General features: G+C 43.0%; 2 protein-coding genes and 1 non-coding gene across 5 annotated transcripts in view; all 3 read right to left on the bottom strand.

Moving 5' to 3' along the window:
* Positions 1 to 283: 283 nt before the first annotated feature.
* Positions 284 to 2,195, bottom strand: tomm20a (translocase of outer mitochondrial membrane 20). Its single transcript, XM_023411824.2, has 5 exons — positions 2,017 to 2,195; positions 1,632 to 1,678; positions 1,453 to 1,534; positions 1,215 to 1,357; positions 284 to 893 (listed from the first exon to the last, which is right to left on the bottom strand). The coding sequence occupies exons 1-5, from the start codon at positions 2,138 to 2,140 to the stop codon at positions 849 to 851; spliced, it is 441 nt and encodes a 146-aa protein (XP_023267592.1). The 5' UTR covers positions 2,141 to 2,195; the 3' UTR covers positions 284 to 848.
* Positions 1,019 to 1,153, bottom strand: LOC111659030 (small nucleolar RNA SNORA14). Its single transcript, XR_002761043.1, has one exon. It is a non-coding gene; the product is annotated as a small nucleolar RNA SNORA14 (small nucleolar RNA).
* Positions 2,196 to 3,041: 846 nt separating the features above from the next.
* Positions 3,042 to 20,948, bottom strand: part of arid4b (AT-rich interaction domain 4B) — a 43,016-nt gene continuing 25,109 nt past the window's right edge. The window contains exons 10-24 of one of the 3 annotated variants that reach the window (XM_023411820.2): positions 18,098 to 18,174; positions 15,629 to 15,777; positions 15,461 to 15,533; positions 14,629 to 14,723; positions 14,396 to 14,493; positions 13,901 to 14,099; positions 13,560 to 13,762; positions 10,223 to 10,405; positions 9,139 to 9,223; positions 8,842 to 9,049; positions 7,468 to 8,700; positions 7,202 to 7,312; positions 6,765 to 6,989; positions 6,292 to 6,438; positions 3,042 to 5,333 (exon numbers count right to left, since the gene is read on the bottom strand). In XM_023411820.2, the coding sequence (XP_023267588.1) occupies positions 5,179 to 5,333; positions 6,292 to 6,438; positions 6,765 to 6,989; positions 7,202 to 7,312; positions 7,468 to 8,700; positions 8,842 to 9,049; positions 9,139 to 9,223; positions 10,223 to 10,405; positions 13,560 to 13,762; positions 13,901 to 14,099; positions 14,396 to 14,493; positions 14,629 to 14,723; positions 15,461 to 15,533; positions 15,629 to 15,777; positions 18,098 to 18,174 (3,241 nt within the window). In that variant the 3' untranslated portion in view covers positions 3,042 to 5,178. The remainder of the gene's footprint in view (positions 5,334 to 6,291; positions 6,439 to 6,764; positions 6,990 to 7,201; positions 7,313 to 7,467; positions 8,701 to 8,841; positions 9,050 to 9,138; positions 9,224 to 10,222; positions 10,406 to 13,559; positions 13,763 to 13,900; positions 14,100 to 14,395; positions 14,494 to 14,628; positions 14,724 to 15,460; positions 15,534 to 15,628; positions 15,778 to 18,097; positions 18,175 to 20,948) is intronic. The other 2 variants (XM_023411822.2, XM_023411823.2) reach the window with 2 other exon arrangements.

Raw genomic sequence — 20,948 nt, 5'->3', positions numbered from 1 at the left:
TACATGTATGGTTCCTGGCAATAAAGACTCATGAGATTAGTTTACATTCCCTTCCTCCATGTTATTTAACATCTTGATATTTCTTTTCTATTGAAAAAAAGTTGTGAGCTATATTTACTTTTGAATTACGCACATTACGCTTTCCATTCAGCAAAATGATTCTCCAGCTCTCCAAGCAGATAAAAACTGCCCACACTCCATATTTCAAAACTGTACATGCATTTTTTTTTCTTGTGCATTGCTACTGCCATCTACTGGCAAATGGAAACTCAGAGCCTCCAACTGTGTTTTCATGTTTTATTGTGGGAGTTTAAACAGAAAAATATGTCCAGCTATGAAAGGCTGGAATATAAAAATAACATTTAACCGACATACAAGAACAATGTCAGAACTTAATGGCAATAATCCACAAACAAGTGTTCTGTTTAGTGTAGAGAGTCTTACACACATTTCACATGTATATCAACTGCACAGCAATATGTAACAAATCATCTACATACTGTTTTTTTATTTTGTACATAACATATCAGCAAACCCCCCCCGCCCACACCCCCAAAAAGATCATTACTTTTGAGGGAAATAAATAGAATAAACAGAATGCTAGAAAACATGAGATGTGGTGGGAACCATGTAAGAAAGATGGAATGTATTTAACATTTCCCAGAAACGTAACCTTGACAAAGTTCTTTAACCTCGGAGTGCTGTGACAGAGGGGGCTCCATGTCCACAGAACTGTGTGATAAATCAGGCTCACAACTCACACACACCAGCAGTCACACGTACCAAACAGTGCACAAATATCAGTGTCCGAAATCCCATTACGGAATAGTAATAGCTTCCACACACATTCATTCGACGTCATCTTCTGTTAAAGACTGAGAGCTGATGATTCGCTGAAAAACAGAAAAAAAAAGATCTTTCAGAGGTTGTGCCAAAAAAATTAATGGCAGCAATTTAAGAACAGCAACTTTATGTCCGACAGTTTCAACAAATCAACAAGCAGTTGTTATTTGTAATGTTCTGTCTTAGAGGTGAAATAGCCAAGAGCTACTGACACATGGCTCTCAGCTTTGGATAATTCTAAGATTGATCTTGCACCCTTTCTTGTCCCAGAGACCACAAAACGCAACTGGGGGGTTTACTAAGGATGCTCCGCCACCAAACCATCACACTAAATTTATAAATAAAACAGGAGATGCAGGGTATATCCTCACCTGGCTGATGGTGGGCAGTTTGGTGAGCAGCATCTGGAAGACTGGAGGCGGCAGCGTCTGCTGGAGAACTTGAAGCAGCTGCTGAGGCTGACCGCATACTGCAATCGCATTGGTCAAGTGGTCCACTCCTTTCTCAAATTCACCTGAATTAGAAAAAATTTTCGAAAACAATCCTTAAAAGGAGAACATGGGGCTGGAAATCATGAGAAGAACCGTTGGCTGGCTTAATTTCTCTAACCTTGTGACAAAAGCTCCTCTCCCAGCTGGATTTCCTCCAGAAAGAATTTCTGAACAGCTTCCGCGTCCTTCAGGTCAGGCAGCTTCAAAGTCAACAAACCACGGGGTCAGAAATTCACACTTAGGCCTCAGGAAGAAACAAAAATCATCTGAAATTAATGGTTTGCCATTTCATCCTACCTTTGCCAGTCCAGACCTGTCACTGGAAACTTTTTGCTTTCGTCTACCTGTGTGGAAAAAAAGTGGTTTTAGATGATGTTGGTATGTTTAGTTAACTGTTGAACCAAACGACAAACACATGGTCACAAGTTGAGCTGCTAGCTAAAGCACGCTCCATCCACGACTGACCTATCAACTGCGACATAGCTGAGGAAAATTAACTTAGTTTACACATGAATACTCTATACGCTATGTGTATAAGAAAGAAGATATATCATTCAGTATAGTGTTTGATAAAGTGTCCGGGTTATGTGTGTGCCACATGGAGGAAGCTAACATGCTCCCGCTGCTGTGACTGGACTGCTGAACTAACACTTTCCCTGCTCCCTCAGGCTCACACACTTACGTTCACGTAGCTTTTCCTTGAAGTGAGGGTCGCTCCGTCGCTTTCTGTCAAAATAAATACAGTATGCGACGAAAAGGGCTCCGCACACCCCGGCAACTACCGCGCTCGTCTTGCCGCTCATCATACCTGGAAACTACTCATGGACACGGCACGCAGCAGGGCAGGCTAGCCAGCTAGCAGCTAGCACATTGCAAAGGAAGTACGTAATCATGACGCAAGACGTAATGTCGACGTTTACAAGCGTCACATCCAGATATTCTGTATTAATATGATGAGAATCATATTTTTCACTGGTAAATATGAATAAATACCATTCACACACTCACAAAATAACACAGCATTGACTAAAAGCAGTTTCACTATGTTGAAGAGGGTCTGTGTCAAAGTGCCCCGCGTTAACAGCATAATTACTTTAGCTAATACTGTGCTTACACGGTGTTTATTCCCAAATTAATTTGTTTAATCAAATTTTACCACACATCAAACCTTTAATTACCCACAATAATAGGGCTCAGAGATGGCGGTAACGTGGGATTCATGGAGTGCTAGTAGTACAGTATAATATTTTATCTCGAATATGTGTTTAAACACAAAAGTATCATGAACAAAATGCACTTTAATTATCAAAAACAAAAGCAGTTCTAATTCTGAATTCTACGATGTGCCGGCAGGATTTTAATATTATGTTTGGTCAAGGTGGAGATCATTTCAACTACTTGTAGTTGCGAACTTTACTTTATATGTACTGTTGGGTCGTTAATCTTTAACAATACATCACATTTTATAAACTTTTCATGTTTTATATGTAGAAACTATCTGCAAAATAATTACATTATTTCACTATACTGTAAATATATTAGTCGAATAAAGGTAGTGGAGTCAAAAGTTCAATATATTCCTGCTGTAAAGTAGTAAGAGCAAAAGTAGAAGTATAATAAACTAGCAATATTCAAGTAAAATAAAAAAATACCTCAGTACAGTGCTTGAGTAAAGGTTTCCCCACTGATGGCAGCAGACACACTGAGTACTTCACAAACTATGGCATTTATTTCAAACAGAGGCTTCTGCTTTGCTTACATTTTTACAATAAATTACACAATGACCATCATCAGATGAGCCTAATAAATACTATTGAGCATTTTTCAATAAGCTCCATTACTTTCTCTTTATCTATGATCAGACCATTTTCCATATACAGGTTCATACAGCTTTAGCTTCAGGCCATAGATCAGCCACATCCAAAAACCACCATTCTCCTCTTACAAGCGTAAGCTATAGAAAAACAAAACAGAATACAAACTAAAGCAAAACATGAAATTAAAAAAAAAGAGGAAGAAAGAAAAATAAATGACTACTGAAACTGATGAAAGAGGCAGAACAGAACGACATAAACAAACTCAAAGAAATCTGTTCCTACAAGAGAAAAGAATGAGGACAAAGGGGGAGAACAAACATGCTGTAACCCTCAGTATTTACACTCAAACTACAGTTAAAACCGTAAAACTGTCTGTACAGAAAAGTACATGTTATTAACAGTGCAAGATATTAAATAGCTTGACTCAAAACACTTCTCAATATACAAATGTATAACAAAAGCATACAATTACATACAAGTGCCAAACAAAACGCAACTTCAGGTTATCATACAGTAGGGGGTCTATACAAAGGAAACACTGGAGATGTCTTCAGAAATGTATACGCATACGTCACTTTATGATATAAATGCACATTTACAATATCTTTACCTTTAATCTGGTCATAGTACAGGAAACAGAACCAAACGTTTTTGGTAGGGATGAGTATGAGAAGAAGCTGGCATGTCATTATTGATCATGAGGAGAATTAGAAAGTGATGCGTTGTTTTCTTTAATGGAGCTTAATGGAGTTAAATAACATGTCATGTTGTGTGAAACACTGCAAACGTGGAATTCAGCTTCATTCATGTGTTCTGCAGTACTGAATTGATGCTGTAAATACCTCCTGTGGCGACCTTCAAGTTAACTTGATCCAGTTGCAGATTTGCACCATCAAATCTTCAGTGAAGACGATGGGACTGGGGGGAGGGGGTTGTATGGGTGAGGAAAACATAATAAAAATAAAGCAGATGGGCTTTTAAAAGGCTGATGAAGTGAAGTAATGTGACCATTGCATTCACCAGCTTCATCATTGCACATTTTATACTGCCAAACTCAATAGTTGTAACCAAGCTGGATGAGTATTCAGTAGTAGATTACAGGTGTTCCAGTTTAGGAGTTCTTGCTTTTACAATTCTTAAATATTACCATATGCTGATAAAAACCACCATTATCTGTCAGACTCAGCCCTTCACTGCCTGCTCACTCATACAGCATTCTCCAGTCTTTTGTAAGGGACACATTATTCCAGCTGACCCTCTCATTTGAGAAGAGGATCAGGAACAAAAGTGCTGTCCTTTCTCAAAGTGCCCCATGGAAAAGAACAAAAAGGCACTACAGTATCATTCCATATTCATCCACTGAGGCTGTCAGTGGACCTATGATGGTCTGAAACCCTCTCTAACACCACATATATGAATCAATGGAAACATGTACAGGACCTCGGAGCCTGTACATGAGAAGAGCGTCATCAACCGCTTGAGGTTTAACCACACAAAGGCCTTTTTAATGAGGGTGGACAGAGAAACGTGGCAAAGTTACATTTCACACACCCTTAATGCCAATGTGGCAGTGTTCCTCTTAATTCCCCATGATAACATGGCGAGCACAGGCAGCACCATGCTGAGCTATGAGGACAGAGCACAGAGGGGTCTTCACTGGAAATCATCCCTTACCAGTACAGCTTTATCAAATGGAAACAATTATTGCTTGCAAAAACAATTCTTATAAATGTTCAATTAAGGAGAGCGCAAAAGACAATTTTGAATATTTTTTGACAAATTTCATCCCCCTACACAATCTTCATAAAAGTGCACTTAAGTGCCATTAGCTTGCCAAGGAAACAGTTGTCAATAGAAAATAGTGCTTGTTTCTTGTTTTGTTTTTTTTTGTCTCTGGTCTGGTTTTTGTGCCCCAGTAGTTACAGTATGTAGGTTGAGTTGTCCGTTCTGTTGGAAGGGAATGGGGGCGGCGACCCCAGGGTGCTGGTTAAGTGCTTGGTGCGGTGGTTCCTTGCTGGTTTGTCCTGTCACCTGCACTCCACTGATACCCCAGAGTTCTGAGAGGAGGAGGATGAGGACGACACCGGTGGGTCGGCCAGTGTCAGCATGACTGCAGCAGTCAGTGAGCTGGAGGACGGTGAGGAGGAGGAGGAGGAGGATGAAGAGGACGCAGCCACCGTGCCTGGGAAACACAATCAAGATTTGGTTGGGTTCAGTTTTGAGGCATGTAGATGGAGAGAGCACACAGGTCTTTTCAAGTTTAATCTTACACTCGTTATAATGCAAGTGATTGGTTGCACAATCCAAATTAGTTGTTACTAACAGATGAGTTGTTGCTAAATATTTACACCCAGTACCCATCAGGTGCAACTGTTACATAGATCAGAGCAGCCAGGGGGGCTGAACATAGTCTCCCACTCTGAATATAACTCAGTCAAACCTGAGCACACAGACACTGTTAAAAATTCAGAATAACTTACACTTTCTGAAGACACCATTATACTCAAAGTGCACTGTGAATAAACATCCACAAATCTATAAACTCTTACAAAAAAGATGCTCTCAGAAGTTGCCTGAGAATCATCATATTTTTAAGTTTTCTTAAGTATCAAAGTAATCCTGTGACAGTTGTCTGTACATACAAGTGGAACTGCTAATAGCTCATTCGGCATAGCTTTAATAGTGCCAATTTCCCAAAGTGTAACTGGTACTGGTTTGTGGGATGTAAACCGGGCATTATGGGAACCCTGGTTCCAAATCCTAGAGCATGACTATCCCCCAAACATAAGACAAAGATATATATATTCTAAATTAGCACCAACATACTGCATAATACAAAAACGTTATGGCAATCACAAATCAAGTAACATTTGCTAGGTTTGCATAATCTGATATTTGACACTCATTGTAAACTGCACAATCACTAACTCTGCAAACACATATTTTATACTATATTATATGGTATTTACTAGCCTTTAATGGTGCAACCAGATTCAGTAAATCACTAGTATGGAATTGGCTCACAGTTACTAAAAACATAGGAAGGCGCTGATACACAAAATTAAGAATGGAGTTAATGATAGGTGGTGCAGCTCAATCCTAGTTATCTGTAATGGCAAGGTAACAAAGAGCTCACTCACTTTCCCGTTCCTTCTTCTTCATGCGTTTTCGTCGTCTGTCAATAGAGGCAACCTCAGACTTGAGGGAGAGGTAGTGGTTCCTGATGTCCTGCAGCTTCTCCTGAAGAAACGAAATCCTCTCCAGACTGCTCATCTTCTCCAGGTCAGCTAGGTGCAACACAAATGATGGGTGTTTTTTAGGGTTTTAGTGTAAATAGGGCAGAAACACATTTACACACTGATGACAAAAAACGTAGATAAAATTCAACTTTAGTCAACAGAATGGAAAAGAGGTGCTAAATTAAAGGCGCAGTACACCCAAGTCAACTTTTAAAAAAATTAACACAAAGTAAAAAAAAAAAAGTTGTTCAACTTTTTAATTAGACTGAAAGAAGATCCTGACTTTGACTATTTGAATGGGACCTGATGAAAAAGTCAAATTGTCTGGTGTTTTCAAAGTGGAATAAAAGATGACTTGGCCATGTGACACTTACACATCTGGAAGCTCCACTTGTACACACGTGGCGATCTTCCATGGGTGTCTCGGTGCTGGCCGTGGTCGGCGTCGCCCTGCTTGTGGTACTTATGGCTCGAGGGGGGGGATCGTCCGTGACACTTGGGCGAGGTGGCGGCCTTCACGTCTGATGCGTTGCTCTTAGAGGCAGTTGATTTGGCAGCGCCCTCAACAACAGACTGGTCTTCACTGTCACTGCTGTTGGCTGAGAGAAGACAACAAAGATTGGAAAAAGATGGACAATGATGGACAATGATCGGGTAAAATCTCATTTCCTTTTCCACCCGAAGCCTGTGACACCATGTCAGGAAATGAGTAAATATGAAACAGAAATCCCACAGCTGATAACGGTGCTGCTGGGATTGGAAACAGGAAGGCTAGCAGGGTGTCAGCAATTCTTTCTGCAGCTCTCCTCACCTGTTTTCCTATTCTTTTTGGGAGGCACACCTAGGCTCTTGCGGTTTGGCTTGTGTTTCTTTGAGGCTCCACCTGTCTGTGATTCTTTCTGCCGCTTTTGACTCACAGACGCTACAAAGGAAAAGGGAAAAATGGTGAGGGAACAGGCAGACTGTGAAATGAGTGAGTTGTCGATGTGTATTTCTGTAGTATTCCATCCTGAAAAAAAATAATGAATTCTCTCTTTGAAAAACCCTTGATAGAGTAACATTTGCTATTATTTGTACCTTTGGACTTCTGCTCGCTCTCCTGTTGGCTGCTGCTGCTCAGCTCTAAGCTGCAGCTGCTGCTGCTGTTGCAAGAGAGGCTGACGTCAAACACCTTTGAGGGGGAACCTGCCCCTTCATCCTGAGGGAGGTCTTGCAGCTCCCCACCCAGACTCTCCACTTCTACCGTACTGCTGTCCGTCTCACTGCGCCCACCCGCCACCTCTTCCTGTATGGGTCCTGGGGGAAGAGCGTCAGAAACCGGCTCTGAAGGCAAGGCGGGGGGTGTGGACGGCGGCGGGGAGGAAGGCTGCGCTTGACCCGAGTCTTCCACAGCGCTGCCTCCTCCCAAGGGGGACTCGGGCGTCGTTGGTGGCGTGTTGAGTACAGAGTTACTGCCACTGCTCGGAAACTCCTGTAGTTTGTCGTTCTCCATCGGCTCTTCTGACGCTTCGTCCTCAGGTCCCGCGTCCTGTTCGACACTCGGCTCCTCCAGACATGAGGGTACAGGTGGGGGAGGAGAATTGGCGGCCTCTGTGTCCGAGTCAGAGAACAACTCTTTCAGAGTTTTCTTTGGCCACTGGGCCTGGATGCTGGACCACACATCCTTTTGTCCTTTAGAGCGGACAGCCGGCCTTTCCTCTGCGTTCCCAGACGTCTTGGCCCTCTTTTCAGGAATCTCCCAGAACCCCGCTTGTCTGCCAGTTTTGGTCTTCTCCTTCATCCCGTTGTACTTCTTAGAAGGGGAACCTTTGGTTTTTGGGCGACTTCGCTGACCTTCCTCAGCCTGGGACTCGGCCTGCGCTGCACCCTCTTCGTCTGAACTGCTGTTTGACGACGCCCCCCTCTCGTCCCCGGGCCCGGCCGCTCTTTCCTCCAGCTTCCTGGGAGAGCCTCCAGGTAACCAGTCAGCACTCCTGGTGGTCCTCGTCTTAGCTTTGGATTGGCCCTTTGGGGTCCTCTCTGCTGCACCGTCAGACTTTCTCTTCCTGGTGCTCACCTCTCCCTCTAACTCAGGTTGACTTCTGCGTTTTGCGACGTCGGCGCTCTCTGCACTCGCTGAATCCTGGCTCTTTCCCGAGACCGGAGAAGATTTGGATCCTGCAGGTGGAGTCCCGCTCTCCCAACGCTCTGATGTTTGCGCCGGCTCTGGTGGGGTCTTTCTGAGGCTGCCTCTGCAACCTGGGCGATCCTCTTCATTATGCTCTCCCTCCTCATCCTCATGCTCACTTTCATCTGTGGACATCTCAGACGCTGAGGCAAACAAGACAGAGTGTCTGTTAGTTTCAGCAGGATATTAACCGACATAAATAAACCACTTCAAACAGTCAGAGTCAAACAGTCCTAATCTGCTGTAAGTGTGCATGAGGACTACACGCTAATGAGTGTTGCTACCTTGCAGGCCATTGAGGATAGAAGTAATTTCTATAGACTTGACTGGAGACTGCTGAGTCCCTTTGTCCTCACCCTCGTCCATCTTGGAAAAGACATCCTGACTCAGGCCACATTTGGAGCGTGGGACGCGGTTGGTGTTGGCCGACGGGCCGAGGACTTCTCTGTCATTCAGCCTCTCCAACCTGTCTCGCTCCCTCTCAGCTTTGTTCTGTCAGAATTTCAACACAGTCAATCATTCACATCATAACACTGAACCAGGCTTAAGCTGAAAAAGTTGCAACTCCACAAAACTCGTACCTTTATTTTTTTGCGGTGCTTTATTTTTGGTACATTCTTATTGGCGGGGCGCACAATCTTGTCTGCTTTGATCCATTCATCATATCTAAAATCAAGTACAAAGACAAGAGACAATTTCATCATTCAGGACTTTGAAAGGAGCTTAAAGTCTCTCACACCACCCACCACACAGACACCTCTACTGTCTGACCCCAACATGTTGCTGTGACACAATAAGCCTCAACAGCAAAGGAAGAAATCCCATGGTGTTATGTGGAAAAAGACAAACCTTTACGATGAAGAAAGAAACAATATTAACACCGACCACCACACAAATCATATTCAACAAAGTTCCGACAGTACCAAGGGTGCTACTTGTGTCGTATGAGGAAAATGAAAAGTTTCACGACATCACACACGACAGACACAATGCAGAGAACATCCCACTGTCTTTTATAGAGTGCTAGAGGACCACACAACAACATTGAGACAATGAAATGCTGATTGCACTAGTTAACCTCTGTGTCATGGTACCCTAACACTCTACTTAACACTGCATTAACCCTGACCCACTGGGGAGGGGGGAGAGGGTTGAGAGGTAGAGGTGAGTGTAGCAGCACTTTGGTTGGCCTTTCAGAGAATTCAGAGAAGGGTAGCTCACATTCAAATACCATAGTGCAGGATCTAAAAAAATTGCTTAACCAGAACCAGTGGTTGGTTAACTCCAGAGTTAAATTGGTAAAAGCTCAGCCTGTCTGCAGATTTTTGGTAGAGAGACAGACAGCTGGGGGACAGACAGACAGGGGATTCAGTCAAAACTGAGTGAGGGAAGCTGAGGAGTGATCCACACCGACCCAAAACTCAGTTCTGTTTCTGCCACTAGATGGCCCAGTGCTCTCCATAATCAGAGTGCTGACCATGGGACTGGATTAGATGAAGCAGAATTGTGAGGAAGGGATGTGTTACTGCTGCGGGGATACCCATGTAGCGGTGATCCCGTGAGCTGAATTGAAGGTTAAGAGATGTCTTTTTTTTTTTCTTTTCTTTTTTTTTTTTTTAGGGTGAATATAGACGTTAGGTGATTTCTCCCCAGGTCCTGTCTTACCTGACGTTCCAGCCACAGTAGTGCACCAGGTAGAGCACCTCTCCCCCCTCCACGTCTGCCTCTTTCACAGTGGCCTCGTACGTCTTCAGATTGCGGCCTCGCCCATACCTCACCTGCACCTTCATCCCCGGGGGGTAACACTCAAACTCCTCCCCCTCCTCCCCCTCCTGACTGCTGTCATCCCTGCAAGAAAAACAGTTCAGCACTTCCTGGCCCTAGGCTGCCCCCATTGAACACCACAGAGCCCCACCCACAGCCACCCACCCAACTCACTGCCTGCTGCTTGAAGGCCTGTTTTCTAATTAATTTGCTCCACCCTTGCCTGCCATATCCCGTTACAACACTAGGCCCTTAACTATACAGAAACATAAACTTTCCTTTTTTGTCCTAGACCAGTGTAACCTACAGCAAACTGCAGGATAAACAACTGAATCATTAACAGTAAGCCAGACAAAGAACAGTGCAGTGTTTCAGCAGATAAAACATCATTCTTTCATGGCAAAAATCAATCATCTTGCATGGGAAATAACACTACTGTTATTCTATCTAACCCCGTATCCACACAACAACATACTTGGGATTCTCATTCACACACACACACTGTAAGAAACAAAGCAGCCACAAGGAGGAGCTAGTGGGAAACAGTCAGGAGATGTCGAAGCTGGAGGGTGTACGGGCGGTGCAGTAGTGCCAGTAAGTGGTTTAGGCGCAGGGGCCACAGGGGCAGGTTAGCACGGCAAAGCACAACTTGGCAGGCAGGGCGGCAACTTAAAGCGAGGCCACAGCGTTGAGAGGAAGCATGGCTGCGAGATCCAATTTGGTCACAGTGCCCCACACGAGCCCTCTCATACCTAAACTGCTCCTCAGAGCGCGTGCTTTTCTGCCGACAGCTCATTTTCAACGGGCCGCACTGAGGGAGGTGCACTCATCTGTGCTGCCGTCCAAGTGTGACAGCTGGAGAAACTGGGACCACCCTCACGACTAAAAGGCAACTGATGTTGAAGACACACTGCACGTGATCAGTTTCATAGACCATCTCCACCCCGCAGTGACAATATGGCCATGAAACACAAATGAGCACAGATAGGTTATAACACACACACAGAGATAGAACTAATTTAGAGCTGCGAAAATTAGTCAGAAGATAATCTTTTTTTTTTTTTTTTTTTTTTTTTTTTTTTTTTTTTTTTATAATTTATTACTCATTTAAGTGATTTTCAACCAAATGTTAGTTGCTTCCTGGTTCTCACATGTGTCTTTACATTTAATTTTTTGGGGTTTGGACAAAACACCACATCTGATGAAGCCACCTGAGGCTCTTGGAGCTTTTGATGGGCGTTTCTGGTGTTTTCTAAAGAAAACACGATTCATCGATTAATTAAAAAATAAAAAAAACCCTAGCAGATTAATCAATAATGAAAATAAACGTCAGTCTGTCTAAGCCCAACAGAAATGATCCAAAAGCATCACTTATATCCAGACCTATAAATTCCTCAGAACCAGAGTAATGAAACTTAATCTACTCGTATCAATATGCACCGAGAAGCCACAAAGAAAGGCTGTGGAGTTTTTTCAACACAGCTGGAGTGCGCTTCATCAAGAGAAAAAAGGTAAAACGTAAATAGCACTCAGGCAGTAGTTTAACAATTGCTGCAGAACAAGTTTCTCTCTATATAATTAATTACCATCATTAATATGAATTAAAACATAATTTTCTCATTTAAGCACACTGTAAACTAGCTCTCATCGGCTGCACACAGAGTCCGCCGCTGGAATGAAAATGTGATCCAGGGAACAGGCTATAGACGTCAAACAGGTTTGAAATCATGAGGAAAGCTCAGATTAGATCAGATCACACCAGCCTGTGTGAATCTGTAAACCCTCACGTCATCTGCGAGGACCACTCATGCCGACAAACCAAAGGATCGGGGAACCTCTGTCAGAGAGTCCTCATGTGATGGTGATCGGCATCCTACGGTATGTGTGCCCGCAGCCATGGGTGATAAAAAAAAAAAAGACTACACAGAGAGGGATACTAAGAGCAATGACGTATGATCAGGATATTGTAAGGTTGGAGGATCCTTCAGTTCGACACACACACAAAAAAACAACAAAAAAAACAAAACAAAAAACAGTAGAGCAGTAAGCAGCAAACTAAGAATGACGGCTTCGAGCCGGTCCCCAGTACCACAAACAACCTCAACACACAGTGTCAAACTGGAGGGTGAACAAACACAGCGCTAAACTCGACAGAGAACACTGGCTTAGAAGCTCCAGACAGGAAACAGTCGGGGGGGGGAAGCGACATCTAACTGAGACCAAACAATTCAACTACCCAGAACAAACATGTATCAACACATTAAGTTCCTTTTTTCCTCTAAAAGGTTACTGCCTCTGAAGCACTATCTTGCATCTAGTGTGCTAATGCATCAGTGACAACACACACACATACACACACACACTCACTCACTCACTCTCTCACTCACTCACTCACTCACTCACTCACTCACTCACTCACACACACACACATGGAACATTTAATAAAGCTGAACATCAAAAAGCCAAAAAATGAGAGAGAAGACAGGAAGAGGGGTCAGAGAGACAGAGATAAAGAATTCAGGAAAGGGGAGAAATCAAGAAGAGCACAGCCATGTTGTGTGCATTGAATGAGCTGAGGCTGGCCACGGTCAAACAGTCCCAGCCAGGGAGAGAGACAGACAGACAGAGAGGGAGAGGGAAAGAGAGAGAGAGAGAGAGAGAGACAGGGAGAGAGAGACAGAGAGAGAGACAGAGAGAGAGAGCACAGCATGACATGCCAGGTGAAAGGTAGCAGTCAGGCTTTGGTGCTCTAAGATGTCTCTGCCAGCTGATGCCGACTAAGCCGCAAGAAATAATAATAGCACAGAGGGCAGTGGGTAAGAGCTTAGTTAGAAGAGAGAGAGAGAGGAGCGCTTGCCTCTCTCTGGTTAGCAGGTAGAGGTGGATTGTGGGTATATTGCGTATTAGTATCATTAAGGTCAGAAGGATCACTGCTTCTCATCTGCCAATGGTCTTTTAGGTTTTTACAGCCACCAAGGAAAGTGAACGCCTCAGGTCTTTTTGTCTGGAGCAACTTTTGAAATACTGAAGGCCAGATTAAATATCAACACAGCTTCACCATGAGGGGCCCTGCAGGGGGCCCTGCATGGAGCTTGCGTTTATGCCATGAGGATATATGTGTATACATATATATATATATATATATATATATATATATATATATATATATACATATACACACATACATTTCTTTTTTTTTACCACCCTGGTGGAGGGACCATCCTTTCAGACCACCTACCCAGAGTTGTCCTTGCTCTCTTGCTCCTCGTCACACTCCTGTTTCATGTTCTCAGCTCCGAGGTGAGCTGTCGATGAGCCCTCGTCTGCATCTCCCTTGTGGGCAGCGTCCTCTTCGTCGTCCTCGTCGTTCGTGCTGTCCTTTCCCTCCGTTTTTGATGGTTCCGACTCCATTTTGTTTCGGGTCAAATCGGGTTTCTCCTCCTAAGGGAGAGGGATGCTTTTAATATAAACACATATATGGGTGGTCTGCAGTAATTACTTTAAAGTAAAGGTTTGGGTAAACATAAGAAAAGCACAGTTTATTTTTTTAAATAATTATAAAAAATTAGGGGAATGCACCTTGCAGACTACAGACTGAGCACTGCAAGGCTCTCCGTCCGCCTGGGCTTTCTGCTCCTCTGAGCTGGAGGACGCGGGAGCTGCTCCTCCTGCCTCCCCCTCGGGCTTCACCTCCCCCTTGGGAGCCTGCTTCAAAGGGAGGTCCATCCTGAAGGTGATGGCAGTGGAAGTGCAGTATTCCTCAAATCCATACAAGTACCTGCATGATAACACATTCCTCGTCAACATAGCCAGAAGAGCGCCCTGTGTAACTTCACTGCTCCTCTCAAACATCAAACACACCTGCACTGCTAAGAGTTAATGCAAAGATAAAAAGTCAATTTGTTCTTGAAGAGTTTGCTAAAAGAAGGAAGCAATGTATTAAAAATGGCCATTAAAAAGTAAAGCAGGTACAAACAGTATGTCAGTTTTGGTCAAAAAAACTACAGAAACAAAACAATCTGCCAGACTGAGATAAAAGCTTTGAGGAGCTGTGGAGGCAGCACCTGTACGTACTTGCGGTAAGCACATTTGACATTGTAGCCAGCGGCTGAGTTAAGCACAGGGATCCCCAGATCCTGATAGACTTGCTTCCAAACGGAGCCACTTTCAATCTGCTCAAACATGGACACAGAAGAAGACAGTTCTGCAGTCAGTCAACGTCAAACGAGACGAGTTTTGACACTAAGAGACAATTCCTCTTAGCATGGAGCCACACTAAGAGGAATTGCTGTCAAAGCGGCACTCACGTTGTCAAAGCCTCCCAGCTTGTGCACCAGCCTGTAGAGCTTGAACAGGTTCAGGTTCCTGTAGCCCAGGACAGGCCGCTTGTTGATGGGGGTTCCTGAGCAGGAGATACGCAGAGCGGGTTGACATGGTAGATACAATTAGACGGAGTGAGGCAGTGCTGAATTTTTTATAAAGCTACATGGAACTGATTTTCAACAGTGATGGAATAAATTCAGTCTGCAAGTATTATTAGCAAAATGTATCAAAAGTAAAAGTTCTCATAATGCAGGAAAAATATTCATTTTATATAAATTTAGAAAATAAAATACAATACATAATAAATATAAATCTTTATACGAATATATTTTATATTACATCATATATATTTAAATTAATTTTAAATATATAAATATAAATGGGCTAATTGTAACTATTTTATGTACTTTTAATTTGATTTCTATCAACAGTTTAATAACAGTTCATCATATTTATGAAGTAGCATGAAAAAGAAATACTCAAGTCAAGTAAAGGTACCTCAGATTTCTTGAGCTGAGTATTTCTACTTTCCATCATTGCTCTTCAAGTTATGAAACTATACATGATCAATATTAGAGTTATCTAGACAACTGAAAGGCTGTAGAGCTCAATGAGATATGGGTACAGACTTGGGATTGTAAGAGATGTGGCATAAAAGGCAGAAAATACAGATTTTTTTTTCTCTTGAGTGTGAAGAATTTGTCACTGTATTTCATTTCAAAGCTGCACCTAAAGCAAAGCCCTAAACGTACTGCATTTAAAGACACGTTTAAGAGGAATGAAATGTGTCCGTAAACACAGGCTCTGTGGACTCACCCCTGTCCTCCATGAACTTGTAGAGCTGCTGCAGAAAGTTCTCCCTCTCCTCTGGGAACGGCTCCACTTCCTCCTGCAAGAGAGGAAACAGGACAGTTTGAGGAGCTTTTTTTTTTTTTTACTCTGAGGTTGAAGAGATAAGAGCATGTGCACGGCTCACACCATTACCTCCTCCTCTTCGCCGCTGGCATCTTCCTCCTGCTCCTCCTCTTCATCCTCATCATCCTCCTCACTGCTCGAACTTTCCTCTTTGACTTCTGTCTTCCAGGTGCTGGGAACGACCAGCTGCTGCTGGAACTCGAGGGCTGCGTCCAGCGCTGTCACACACACACGCACGCACACACGCACACACACACACACACACACACACACACAGAAAATGCATTATAACATGTTAACCACACACAGTAAGCGCTGCCCATCATTCCCTGCCGCTGTTATCTAGAAAACTGAGCTTGTAAAACTCAAGCCGGATCATTTTTCAAAGACAGAATCATTTCCAGGCTAAGTAAACACAGATAAGATTTTTGAATCAGATCGCTCTTCACATCTTGCACATGAAGTATAAACGATGTGATGAATCAACAGAACTCAAGGTTGATATTCTAAATATAAGGCTTTCCTTCTTTTATTTAAACCTCATAACATCTGCCACTGGTGTGGGGTGTGATCCCAGTAGTGACCCAATCAAACAATCAATCTACTCTCAATATCCCATAATGACAAAGCAAAAACTGAATTTTAGCAAATTGAAGTTAAAAAGTGAAATATCCCGTTGAGTATTAAGTATTCAGACTCTTTAGTCAGTACATAGTTGAAGCACCTTTCACAGCAATTACAGCCTCGAGTTTTCTTGGGTGTGATGCGATGAGCTTTGCAGACCTGGATTTGAGGAGTTTCTGCCATTTTTCTCTGCAGGTTGTCGTTTCTGTCTTTCAGGTTGGTTGGAGACAGACCATTTTCAGGTCTCTCCAGAGATGTTTGATTGGGTTCAAGTCAGGGTTCTGGCTAGGCCACTTGAGGACATTCAGAGTTGTCCCGGAGCCAAGCCTGCATTGTCTTGGCTGTGGGCTTAGAGTCATTGTCCCGTTGGAAGGTGAACCTATGGCGCAGTCTGAGGTGGTGCTCTGCACCAGGTTTTCACTAAGGATATCTGTGTATTTTTGCTCCTTTCAGATATCCCTGAACCCTGACCAGTCTCAAACTCCCTGCCGCTGAAAAACAACCCCACAGCACGATCGCCCACCACGTTTCATCGTCAGGACGGTGCTGGGCAGATGATGACCGGTGCCTGGTTTCCTCCAGACATGACACTTAGACCTGAGGCCACTGGCCACTCTGCCATAAAGCCCAGATCGTTGGAAGAAACTTCCAGAGGGGCAACCATCACCGCAGTCACTCCATCTCCACACAGGAGCTCAGCCAGAGTGACTGTCAGGTTCTTGGTCACCTCTCTGACCAAGGCCCTTCTCCCCAATTACTCACAATCGCCAGGCGGCCGGCACTAGGAAGAGGCTTGGTTGTTCCAAACTTCTTCCATTAAGAAATTATGGAGGTCACTGTGCTCTTTCAATGCAACAGAAACTTTTTGTATCCTTCCCCAGATCCGTGCCTCGACACAACCCTGTCTCTGAGCTCTGCAGGCAGTTCCTTTGACCTTATATAGACAGATGTATATCTTTCCAAATCATGTCCAATCAGATGAACTGACCACAGGTGGACTCCAATCAAGGTGTACAAACATCTCAAAGATGATCAAGAGAAATGGGAGGCACCTGGGCTAAAGTGTCGCACCAAAGCGTCTGAATACTTATGTCAATGTTATAACATCAATAACTTATAACATTTATAAAGTTCTGTTTTTACTTTGTCATTGTAGGATTTTGAGTGTAGATTGATGAGAGAAAAAATTAAACATTTTTTGAAGCAATTTTAGCATGAGGCTGCAAAAAAAAAGTGAAAAAAGGAAAGGGGTCTGAATACTAAATATTAAAACCGTCAATGAGTACTGCTTTATAAACACTCCTTTGCTAAAGAGAAGTTAATACAACTGTTATTGTTTAACCTCTGAAAGTAATAGACCTGTATACAAAAACACAGTTTGACATAAACATGAAAAAAAGCAGCAATGGAAGAAAGCAGCATGGAAATCTGTCAGGAGCATTTGCATTGATGCAGAGCAGCAGAAGCATTCAGCCACAATGTCACAGGTGGGTTTAAGTAGCATCTAACCACCTTGGCAGATGCTTGTTTTACGCTTTTGTAATGCGGAAAATATCAGAGTTGTGAGTCAACCACCTGTGAATACCAAGACTGGGATAACACAAAGCTGTCTCCTAACTGTAATTATGAGAGAGTAAGAGCACTGCAGCAGAAAAACGGGGGCACTATATAAAAAGCCTGATGAGGACTTCAAACAAAAATAGACTCCACAGTGACAGACGCTCTCCACCGCTGCATTCCCCAGAACAAAAACAAAACTTCTCTTTCTCCAGTCTGCCTCGCTGTAACCCACTCTCTGAGCGTTTCCTGCCAAGTGTGTCAACACCCAGACCAACTCACAGATGTTGGAGACTAGATACTCGCGATTCACCCATGCTGTAAGATTCACCTCTCAAAGCTTTACTGTGAACTCACCTGGTTTGAGCCCTGCGTCGGCTTTTGGAGGACAATCGCTGTTCATCTCGCGGACGTCCTTTCGCAGCACCATGTAACTGCAAAACACAGACACTCTGATTAAAATGTGTTCAAAAATGATAGTGTGGATGATAGTGTACTGAATGTTCCTACACCAAGGTTCTATGACTGTAAGTAAAAGTAGTTCGCAAGCAAAAATCTATGCAGAATTTTGTTTTCCTGAATCAAAAGGACAATTATAAAAGTAAAATATGCAGCAGCAAAGACAAACCACCCTAAAATCTTGTTAATTCAAACACACATCAGAGACAGATGTGCCCTTGAACTTTCTAAAGTTACAGCACAGCACCAACAACAACCTCAAAATGTGAGCAGACATGAACAGTCATCACTGCATTCACAGCCCATTTTCTTGCAACATCTCTACAGCAGCTGGGCAAAGTGTCGGTGATTTGGCAGATAGATGGATCAGTGGAGCTTGTAAGCTGAAAGCAGTTGGCTGCTGTGCCAGAGAGACGATTTTCTGTGGGATCTGTAGGCAGCTGAGCTGATCCAATGACTAGATTTGCCATGAAGTGAATTTAAATCAACAGTTCATTGTAGCTAATCCAGCTCATAGAAAACAAACAGCTTGATCCAATGATATTTCCTATAAATTTTCATTTCTACAATTGTGTTGGGTGTGTTATTAGCGTGCCACTGGTTCACCAACGCACTTGTGTGTATACAAATGGTGCGAAGATTATTTTCCAAAAAGATGAACAAGACTAAGAGTGAATTAGCACTAAAAGAGCTGAAGCTGAATGGGGAAGTGGTCTCAGACTTTTGGACCCACTCTGTGCATGTACATGTATGTATACACACACACACACAACTGACTCAACATCCAGCGTTGTCATCCCTAAAGCCATGCTGCTAGCATGGGTCAGAGTTTAATTATTATTTAATCAATGACTCAACTAATTGTTTCAGCTGTAAACATGACACGGACATGCAGTTTGGAGCCTCGTTTTGTTTCGCTGATTCTGAAAGTCTGAGTTACATACCCTCACACAATGATCGAGCTGTATTTTTTTCTGTGCACGTCAATGGCACTGACAAGTTTGCCAGCCAGCCAAAAAAAACAAAACAGCAACAGCGTCTGTTTCCATTGTTACTACGGTAACCAGATCTGACTAAATAAGAATAACCACTTCCTGACAACTCCCGTCTCCCCTCTGGATATGACCTTGTTATCCCTTAAAAAATAAATAAATAAAAAAAGTTTTCCGAAGCCATTGTTTTTGAAAGGCACGCTGAATGGTTATCACTAACAATACCACGCTCTCGAGAGGAAACTGAACACGCTGATCCCGGCGCGGTGCAGCAGAGGTCACATGGCTTATGGATGTGACCCCTCTTCAATAAACAAAAATCACACAGGGAGCAGTGAGTTAGAATAACTTGGTAATAATAGACAAGAAGAGGCTGACATAAATGATAAAAAGTACAATAACAAACAATGACAAGTGGAGTCTGTGTGTGTGGGTCTGTGTGGAAAAGCACTTGAAAACAGTGTATGCACACAAAAGGCTGAAGGGAATGGAGCTGTAACATTGCTGAAAAGAGGGTATAGACAGTCTGGAGTTGGTGTTGACGCATGTGAAAAACTATACATGTGGTGAACTGTGTTAAAAAGCTGTGTTCTGTCTTACTATAAATTTGTCTCTGCATGGACCCCTTGCAAGATCTGTGATTGATCGAACTGTCACATTACACAAAGAGACATGCCTGATGGATCAGAGTGATACATCACATCACACACGGGTAACAGTAATGATCAGCCTTTCTCATCTTTGTTATTCCATCCACATAAAAGCCAAAGGATTGGAGCAAAAACAAACCTGAAAATCTCATTAACAATGATATGGATTTTCCGACGTCTTAAATGATTATTTCTTGCGTCCACTCTTGGATACACTATGCTGATTTCACCGAGTGAAATCAAATTGCTACAAAGCAGAAAGGAAGACTAAGGCTACCGAGTGATTTAATTTGCGACAAAAACCATCACAGGGCACCAGAGAGGAAATACTTAACTAGTATATGACTCCCGCTTCTTCTCTGATTCATCATTCTTTATCTTATCCGCCTCATCGACTATACCCTTCACCTGACTATTAGCCAAAATACAAGCGATAAGACTTCCTGTGCTACGAATACGTCCCCAGCTGCAGATTAAGGGTCATGCTGATGAGTTACGCTGGATATCTATAAAAGGAACGCAGACTCAAGGCTGCTATATCGCCAGTGGAATTCAAACAGACAGTAAGGTAGTCCTTTGGAGCGGCGAGCAAACACCAGATTAATTTGAGTGTGGGCTACGGCCTGCTTCTAAACGACCAGCTGAGCGCAGACTCCTGACTGGATTTATTCGTATCTTTGCCACAGATAAAACAATCCGGCTGTGTGGTTCCACGCCGTGGGCAGGCTGCGGGGAAGCAACACACCTTACCTCACCAGTAACTAACAGCCCGAGGACAAATAAAAACAACAAAACCCAGCACATCTCAACTCTTGTTCGGAGAGTTTATATTCTATAAGTGTACCATAGATATTTTAATACATTTTTTAAACATGCACTATTAATTAGTCAAGTTAGTCAGAATAGTTGTAAAACAGACGTTTGTTATAGTGGGAACCACATTACAATACTGGAAGTATTAATATATAAAAAGGCAAGGAGAAGCAAAATAAATAAATAAATAAAATTGTCTAATATATTTGCAAATATTATCCTCATATCGTGCATATTGTGTGTAATAGAGTGCACAAGCATTTCCCTGTGCATGTGCTTCATCCTCATGCAAAG

Source organism: Seriola lalandi, unplaced genomic scaffold, assembly GCF_002814215.2.
Source record: "Seriola lalandi dorsalis isolate HSWRI2012SDOR001 ecotype SW California unplaced genomic scaffold, Sedor1 jcf7180002054470, whole genome shotgun sequence".
NCBI classification, from domain to species: domain Eukaryota; kingdom Metazoa; phylum Chordata; class Actinopteri; order Carangiformes; family Carangidae; genus Seriola; species Seriola lalandi.
The sequence above is the reverse complement of the archived record's forward strand: the minus strand, read 5'-3'. Positions and strand labels throughout refer to the sequence as shown.